Source organism: Condylura cristata, unplaced genomic scaffold, assembly GCF_000260355.1.
Source record: "Condylura cristata isolate star-nosed mole 26May11 unplaced genomic scaffold, ConCri1.0 scaffold00020, whole genome shotgun sequence".
Classification (NCBI taxonomy): domain Eukaryota; kingdom Metazoa; phylum Chordata; class Mammalia; order Eulipotyphla; family Talpidae; genus Condylura; species Condylura cristata.
In genome coordinates, this window is record NW_004567121.1 from 184,616 (window position 1) to 193,848 (window position 9,233).

At 52.1% G+C, this 9,233-nt stretch overlaps 1 protein-coding gene across 1 annotated transcript in view; it reads right to left on the minus strand.

Annotated features, from left to right (window-relative positions):
* Nucleotides 1-862: 862 nt before the first annotated feature.
* Nucleotides 863-9,233, minus strand: part of LOC101619694 — a 12,056-nt gene continuing 3,685 nt past the window's right edge. Inside the window, exons 3-6 of the mRNA XM_012727331.1 lie at nucleotides 7,818-7,878; nucleotides 7,115-7,257; nucleotides 6,333-6,406; nucleotides 863-1,179 (exon numbers count right to left, since the gene is read on the minus strand). Of these exons, the coding sequence (XP_012582785.1) occupies nucleotides 863-1,179; nucleotides 6,333-6,406; nucleotides 7,115-7,257; nucleotides 7,818-7,878 (595 nt within the window). The remainder of the gene's footprint in view (nucleotides 1,180-6,332; nucleotides 6,407-7,114; nucleotides 7,258-7,817; nucleotides 7,879-9,233) is intronic.

Consider the following 9,233-nt stretch of genomic DNA (forward strand, 5'->3'; position numbering starts at 1 on the left):
ATGTGGTCACCTCTGGGGCAGGCGGGATTCGAACTCATGCGGAAGTGGCTTTAGCTTCTTAGTGCTGTGCTTTAACCCGCTGTGCCACCAGGGAGCGCCCTCTACTCATTGTTTTAATGATTCACTATTCATTGAAAGATACCCAGAAGTAGGATGTCTAGGGGTACGGTGGGTCTGCACATGATAGTTCTTTTATAAAACACCATACTGCTTTCCCCATGGTGGTGTCAACTCTCATTCCCGACAGCAGGAGCAAGTGCTCCCTAGGGCCCTGGTGTCTTGGTACTTTGTTTAACCAGGCTGTTTGTTCTCTCCGGCCTTCTCTGCCCAATCTTTGGGAAGCTCCTTTACCATAACCCCTTCCTGCTGTGCTTCCTATAGGTTGTCCAAAAAAAGGTTTTATCTGAGCTTTGAAAGTCAGATGGGAAGATTCACTCCTTTCCATCACGCCCACTGGCATAAGAGAAAAGGGATGGTCTGGAGAGTGACCTGAGGAGCTTTGCCATGGAGGTTAAAGCACCAGCACCCACATCTGAGCTTTCTAGAATGGGGAGAGAAACACTTGGCTTGGCAATGCATCCCTTCAGTGGAAGTTGTATTCTGGATTCTGGGGGAGCAACACAGAAACCCCACTCTATGAGCTGACATATCTCAACACCAGATAGCTCAGACCTTGCTCTTTATTGAATCAGCAGAATTGTTGTTTTGTCTGTGGTGCTGGGGCTGGCAGGAGAAAGAGAATTAGGGGCCAAAGAGCTACTGTCCCCTTTCCATAAGACTCTTCCATCCTTCAAATTGTGGCTGCAAGTGGGGGCACTGGGGTGCTCAGACTCACACAGCTGCTTCCCTCAGTGGTTTTTGTTCAGGCCTGTGTCACTGTGGGAGGGTAACTTTTACGCTGCTGACAGTAGTAAGTGGCGACGTCCTCAGGCTCCAGGCTGCTGATGGTGAGCGTGAAATCTGTCCCAGATCCGCTGCCACTGAAGCGGGAGGGGACCCCGGGTTGCAGATTGGAGGTATCATAGATGAGGAGCTTAGGAGCCTGCCCAGGTATCTGCTGGTACCAGGCTATATATTTGCTGATGTCCTGACTGGCCCGGCAAGAGATGGTGACTCTGTCTCCCGGAGATGCAGACACGGAGGGTGGGGACTGGGTCATCTGGATGTCACCCCTGGCCCCTGTATGGGAACAGAAAACACCCAAATGTTCACCCTGTCACCAGAGGACTTCCCTGAGGCCAGGAGTCCTGACCATGGGCTGGTCCCCTCCTGATGTTTCCTTCCTCACCTGGGAGCCAGAGCAGCAGGAGGCTGAGGAGCTGAGCGGGGGCCCTCATGTCCATGCTGGGTCCTGCCTGCCTGACTCTCAGGGGCTGGGGCAGACTATGATGAGGTGAGGGAGGGGCTGTGCTCTGGGACATGCAAATGAGCAGGGCAGGGCCGGGCCGAGGGGCAGCTGCAGGGCTGATCTCAGTCACACAAGAGGCAGGGACTCCCCAGGGACCAGGTCCCCAGGGCAGCATATATTTGTCTGAGAAGGAACTTCTCTACTGAGAAATAACCAAGTTATTTCAAGCTATACTCACTGCCCAGTGAGTATAGTGCTCTTTTGGCCTTACCGACATTTAAAATACCTTTACTTGCTTGGCTCCATATAATACAAGGACTGTCAAGCGTTAACACTCACAGAAAAATGTACTAACTTATTTTATTTGATTATGCAGATACTATAGATGTCAAAGGATGTTCTTTTAAGGTATGATTCCTTCATATTCTTGGTGTGAGTAACTGTCTTCATGACTAGAGAGAAATGGATGAGGAAGAAGGGCAAAAAAAAAACGGGGTGTCATGAGTTACAAATAAGAGCCCAGAGATTGAGCATGTTCCTGTGCCCTCAACGCAGGCCAAACCTTGTGTCCACCCACATCTGAGGCCCTGTTCCAGCATATCAAAATGGCCACAAGGTCAAGGGTGTCTCCTCCCACATCTTCAGGGACCCTGCTGTGTCCCTGAACCTGCACCTGCCCACTCGTCACCTACTCCAGGCCCCAGGCAAGCAGCTCCAGTCTCCGGGTGAGGAGGGGTCTCCCTGCCCGACTCCCTTGGCTCATCATGCTGCCAGATCACGCACTCAAGGCCGTGTCTGCTCCACATGCACCTCTGAGCAAATGTCCTGCTGTGAGTCCTGTCCCCACCCCACCACTCCAACATGACCCTGCAGGATTCCCAGAGGAGGCAGAAGCTCAGGACAGAGAGGGCAGGATGGGGGGACACTGTGAGGTGCCTGAGGCACCTCAGCCTGTGTGTGAAGGGGGATCACTGGGGGATTCAGAACAGCAGGGGGGACTCAAAACATTGAAGCCACTGAGAAATGCACTGAGGGGTCACTTGAGGCGGGGGCAGGGTGCAGGGGAAGGAAAAAGAGGATGTGCCTGCACCGCTATTTGTCCAGGCCTGCTTCCCTGAGAAGTCCAGAGACACGAGGAGCCCCAGGACAGGAGCGGCGTGGCTATAGGTCCAGGTAGGATGAGGGTGCCTGGCAGCTACGCTGGGCACTGGCTGGCTCCATGCCAAGGGCAGCAAGGAGCAGGGCCTGGAAGCTGGTTTGCAGAGTTCAGTCTGGGATGATGTTAACAGTGACCCTGCAGGTGAGCATCACCCTTCATGGGGCCAGGGGCACCTGAGTCGGATCCGCTCAATGTCCTCCCCACCATGTTTCGTGGGAAACAGACATGAAGATCCACAAGTAGCAACGCCAAAAGCATTCACTGAGTTAATGTTTATTTGTGATCAGGATACAAAACAGGCTAAGAGTCGTTTTCAAGAAAATGTCTGATGATCAGGTAAACAAGCCGGGTAGAGCCTGTGCTCTTTCCTTCCGCAGAACCAAAGAAGTGGAGGTAGAGGAGAAAAGCTGGGCTTCCGTGGAACAAGGTTCCTCCCAGGCAGAGCCAGCTGAGAGAGGTTGGGGTGCTTCTAGAGATGCAATCACAGCTGCGGAGAGGGCAAAGTGGCTCCCAGACATGGAGCTCAGACACTGGCAGGTTCGCTGGAGCTCAGCCCTCTGGAGACCCCCAGAACCATCATGCCTGAGGGGCTCCCTCTTGCCATCTCAGTCTGTCCTGATCGCTTGAGTACTGTAATCACTTTGGGGTTTGATGGTCAAATGATGGGACTGTGACTCAGCAGCTTGCAGGATTTTCCATGTGGCCCCCACTCAGTCAGGGCTGAGGCTTTAAACTCTTTCGGTGATGCTGCAACTAATGTTAGGGATTCCAGAACAACTCTGTGGGAAGCCAAAATGACCCCTCTTCTCAATTAACCATTCACCTAGTGGAAGAGAAAGGAGCAAACAGGTGACCAGGACTGGTCATCCTATTCGTGACAAGTCTGCACATACCAGATCCTGAGGTTACCTGTGAAACCCAAGCTGTGGTTGGAAAAGAGGTGCAGCAGGGGAGAGCCTGTCGGGGCGCTGTCTGGCTGGGGGAGCAGAGGGTCCTGGCCAGACCCGTCACCAAGCCTGGCCCTGCTCCAGACACTTTCCAGAGCAGCTCTGGGACCAACAGTTAAGCAGCACACAGTGCGAAGTCAGCCATTAAATCTCGGCTGTTTCAGCTAGGAGTAAAGTCTCACATCTCAATTCAGTCTAGATTAAATGTGCGGATCCGCCTGTAGCTTTTTTTCCTGTGTTAGGTTTTGCTGTTTGACACTTACATACATGAGAATCCCAGAGGAATGAAGCAGCACAAGTGTGCATCCAGCGTGGTGAGGGCTGTGGCCAAGAGAGTTTCCCTCAGTCTAGATGGGGGTGTCAAAAGGAGAAGTTGGATGTAGGAGACACAGCAGAATGAGTGTGGACCTACATGATGTGATTCTCTGGTTGGTGAAAAGGATGGCTCGTTCCAGGCCACATTTTGGCACCGAGTAGACCAAGAGCCCCTCCGTCCTCCTTCTCTCCTCTCTGTGTCCCTGTGTCGCATAATGGGAGCAAGTGAGACATGACTCTTGAAGAAAGGAAGGGCCCATATGCACGAGCTCTCCGAACCTGACCCAAGGTGTCCAGGATAACCTGGACTGATTCCACATGTGACATTTTGAATTTCTGGAACCAGCATATCTAAAAAGCTTTGACTTTACGATAATATCTCAAAAAGCAAGATTTCATCCATTTTTTTTTACAGTGAAGCTGTAATCTACTGTACACGTGTGTGCGCTTGTGCGTGTGTGTACCCCACAGCTGTGTCTGTCCAGTCCGCTGTTGATGAACATTTAAGCTGCTTCTCTGTCTCGGCTAATGTGAGTAGGGGGCACTGAGTATAATATATCTTCTCAAATCTGTGTTCTCATAGTCTTCGATTAGGTGCTTAATAGTAAATTCCTAATTTCTACAGTATTTCTATTTTTGTATTTTTTATACAGGTGGCGCCAATTTGTACTTCCATTAAAAAGACACAACAGGATACACAGACTCTGAAAAAACTGTGGTCACAAGGGAGCAAGGAGAAGTGTTAGAAGAATGGCTGGAGCAGTTCAGTGTGTGATGACGAATGACCAGAGGCGCGAGAGACATTGCTGCCAGCAGGTGCTGTGGCCCGTGCTGAAGTGAGCACTGTGCACCCCAACGACATCATATTCTAAACTAGTGGTAGACACACAAGTTATTTAAGAAACAAAGGAAGGAGATAGCACCCCAACATCACAGGTAGTCAAGCTTCAGTTCACTTCCAGGTTGATAAAAGTCTGTAGAGTGAGAGACAAAGCTCTTCATTTAAAATAAACATAGGGGTGAGCAAGATACTCCCAGACAAAAAAAAAAAAAAAAAAGCAGGGACACAAAACTGATATATTTTCTTCCATTAAAATTAAGAATTTGGGCCCTCCATGGAGGCGCAACAGGTTAAGCACAGCACTATGATGCTGGCAGCAGCCTCGTCAGTTGGAGTTTGATCCCGGCCAGGGAGGTGACCCACAAGCACAGCAGACCTCTCCTGCCTCACCCACTGCTCCCCTCAGCAGTGTGCTGGATTGATCTGCCTGTCCTGCCCCCACTCTGTCTCTGGTGAATCCTCTCACTGCCTCTAACCTCTGCCCTATACCCCAGTTTTGTACACAGAAATCACCCTTAAAGCAAAGGAAAGCCATCCAGCTCCTGGCTCCAGACGCGAAGGCAGACTTGTTCCCTGTGCTCACAGTCGGCACAGGGCTGCTCAGTGGAAGTTTGCGGGAAAAAGAGATGTGGTTGATGTTCTAATAGAGCCTGAGCAAGTGGGAACCGATAGTCAAGGCCACAGTGAGACTCAGTGGAGGCAAAATGACTCAGAGGAAACAGTGGGGTGGTGGGGATTTTGGCTTCACTGGCTTAACAGGATCTTTGTTGATGACAGAACATGATGAAAAACCAGAGGCACAGTGGCAGCTGAGGACTCTGATTGGGTGACCACAGTGACCGACTGGAGGATGGGGAACTCTTTCCTGATGTTGCAGTGATTTTGTTAAATCTGGATTTGAAGGTGGCGTCATAGGGGTGGCCGAGGCCCAGAGTCCTCTGTTCCCCTGGGCCCCATCATCTCTCTCTCACACCCAGGCCTCTGAGCCTGAGCCCCAGAGAGTCAGCACCTGCGGGCAGAGGGGCGCTGAGAGGGAGGTTTTTGTTCGGGGTTCAACCACTGTGGGAGGAGCATGTGTACCCTGCCGGCAGTAATAGACTCCAGCATCCTCAGCCTCCAGCCTGCTGATCTTCAGGGTGAAATCTGTCCCCGACCCGCTGCCACTGAACCTGTCGGGGACCCCAGTGTGTCTGTTGGATACTTCATAGATCAGGCCTCTTGGAGACTGGCCCGGCTTCTGCTGGAGCCAATGCAAATAGGTGTTTCCATTACTAGCTACTAGGCTCTGACTGGCCCTGCAGGAGATGGAGACCTGCTCCCCAGGGGCGACGGCCAGGGAGAGGGGGGTCTGGGTCAGCACAACCTCCCCAATGGATCCTGAAAAAATGAAAAATAAATACAGAGTTACCAACAAATTTAGTGAAGCCTTTTGATAAATTTCCTTTGGAAATAATTTTTTGCTACATCATTGTTTTTTTTTTTTAATGATATCGTCTGAAGTGACATCATCTGATTTCAAAATTCATTTGCAGGAATTCCTATATCCCTCCACACCTTCCCTCTGTGTCACAGAACTGACTAGAGCACAGGTCTTTGATGTTGACTCCTAATTCTTTCTTACAGCTCCCCAGACACTGAGACCTGTGTCTAGTGCACCCAGAACACACAGGAGCGGCCCTGTGCTCCCTCCACACCCGGGGCCACCCCCTCCTGGGGCCTCACCTGGGCTCCAGAGCAGCAGCAGCCCCAGCAGCTCTGCAGGGAACCTCATGCTGACAAGCTGACCTGAGGAGCCCCTGAGGGAGAAGGGCCCAGCTGGCCTTTTAGCTCAAACCACAAGGGGCAGCTCCTCCCTGGGGGCCTCATGCAAATGCCCTGGGGGAGGCTGGGCTGAGAGAGCCCAAAAGGGGGTGAAGGAACCCCTGTGAGGAGCCTGAGCACAGTGGGCTCCCTGCTGGGGGAGACTAAGTGAGGAGGCCCCTGGTGCCCCAGTGACCTTGAAGGTCGGGTGTGACAGGAGGCCCAGGTGCTGGGACAGGGCTGGACCCGGATCCTGTCCCAGTATCAGGAGTCGTGTTGATGTGCTTCACTCATTCTTGATTGGACTTATTCTTTGGATCGCTTTGCTTTTCCTTCCAAACTTTAATTTCTTCTAGTTCTATTCTCACATTGTGAATTAATCTCTAACCATCCAATCCTGAAATAAATAAGCTCTCAGCCCCCCCCCCAACCCCCCCACCATGCCTCAGTCAACCATCTCTCTCACTCTCAGCCCAAGGATTTTCTGATTAAGTGAGACTGGGTCATAAATTGAAGGACACACGCACGCACACAAAGCAGAATTTTCCATATGAGGGATCAGAAGTAATATTGTTAACTATCTATTCTACACAAAGCCACCTTTGAGCGCTATGCAATTTATCAACAGTCCAATATCTCTGTAAGCAGAAATAGAAAACAATCTGCTATTGCTGCGGAAGCCTGGGGACGCTGAGGAGGCCGACGGTCCGCAGAAGCAGCGGAGGCCGGAAGCTCCCAGCTCCTCACGTCCCGCTCCGCGGCGCCGGTCCAGCGGCGGCGAGGAGGGCAGCAGCGTCATGTCCGACAACAGACCCGGAGGCCGCACAGAAGCCCGGAAAACAGTCGCCTGGACATGGTTAGGGAAAATCAGCAAGGGAACCAGACACTCAGTGGGGAGGAGAATCTCCCGCGCCGACACTCCTGGAAGTCCTGGACTCGGAGATCAAGTTGGATCCCGATCTTGTGCCACTCACAGACTTCATTTGAAATGACATAATTAATGGAAGACCACTTCCGAGTCAGTGTACTATCCTGCAGGAGAGCACAGAGAAGAAGATGCCTCAAGTTGATCCAGCCAATATATAGTAATGTTTATTACATTAATCATTTCTTGCAATACTTAGAGGCGCTTCTCTTGTGCTGATTGAATCCTGCTAAAGTCACAGCCCAGCCTCTGGACTTGTAATCTCGCTGTTTTTATTAAATTAGCAGGATTATTACCTGACAGTGCTGCTGGGGTGAGGAGTGGAAAGAGTTTGGGGGGCCAAAGAGCCACCTGCTCCTTTTAGGGCCTTAAATAGTGGCAGCGTTTAACTTTCAGCACTTGGGCACCAGAGGAACAGCTGGGGCTATCCGGCCGTACCCCTTCACTTCTCTGGGGGCGGGGGTTGCTCAGACTCATATCACTGTGAGCGGGAAATCATTAGCCTGCTGACAGTAGTAAGTGGCGGCATCCTCAGGCTCCAGGCTGCCCATGGTGAGCGGGAAGCCTGTGCCAGACCCGCAACCTCAGAAGCCGAAGGGGACCCCGGGGCTCAAACTGTTTCCAAAATAGATGATGAGTTTTGGAAGTTTCTGTAAGAACAGAAGTAAAAGAAACAGCAAAGTTGAGTCCCCATGTCCTGAGGGGCCTCCTGAGACTGACTTTGGTGTAAAGAGGGTAAAGCTCACCCTGGGCACGCAGCAGCCTCCAGACACTGGGCAGAGACACAGGCAGTTTGCTCCCCTGTAACACACTGGAAGCTCCTCCCAGGTGTCCCTAGCCCCTGACAGCCCCACACCTGCAGGGCTGCAGGTAGTTTCTGGGCCAGCCTCCCTCTTCCAGCCTCAGGAACCCTGACTGCAGCTGGGTCTGTGTTTGCTAAGTGTTTGGTGCCCTCTAGTGGCTGATCTGCATACAGCAGCTTATAGATTTTCTCGGGGTCCCCCACTCTTCCAGGCTGGGAGACTTTTCTCTGTTCCTCAGGAAGATGCTCTTAGCTGCCTGGGGAGCCAGGGCAGACTCTTAGGAGCACAGGATGATTCTTCTTCTCGGGCTCCTGCTCCTCCATCTAGTTGAACATGCTCCCAGGTGAGCAGGAAGTGGTCCTACTCCCAGATGACCAGGCTGCAATGCCAGGGGCTGAGCACTGGGGTGCCAAAGCCGTGGGTGGGAGAGCGGCCGGCAAGAGGGAGGCCGCGTGTACACTGAATCCTGCGATGGAACCGCGCACTCTGCGTCCTCAGGGTCAGCAGGGCCTCACCCTCCTCCCAGACACATTCTGCAGGTCCCGGGACACAGGGGAGAACAGCAGGTGAGCTCCCAGGCGGTCGTCAGCGCCCAATGCAGCTAGTGCACTGAGGAGCAAAGCTTCTCACGTCAGAGAATTCAGATTGATGTGTCCAGAGACGCCTGGGTACGAAATTTAATATGTCAGAAGTGAAGTTTTAGGGATTAGTAACTGTCCTAGTCATGGGGACAGTGGGGCTGATTGCTCACAGGGTGTGGCCAAGGCCAATACACCTAGATGGGCGGGGCCGAGACCCGTGGACTAAGGATTGTTCACATAAGAATCACACCCCACCCCAACACCACCACCCACCACCGCCCCCACCCTCACTCCCCTCCACTTCAAGGAGTTGATGGAAACTTTCTTTCTTACACCCACCACCGCCCCCACCCTCACTCCCCTCCACTTCAAGGAGTTGATGGAAACTTTCTTTCTTAGAAACTGAAAGGGGAAGCTGTAGTCTGGGGAGCACAATGTTGCCCCTTGACTCTGGGGTGTATCAAAACGCAGGTGACCCAGTTTGAAGATGCCCTACCTATGTTCTTTTCTTTAA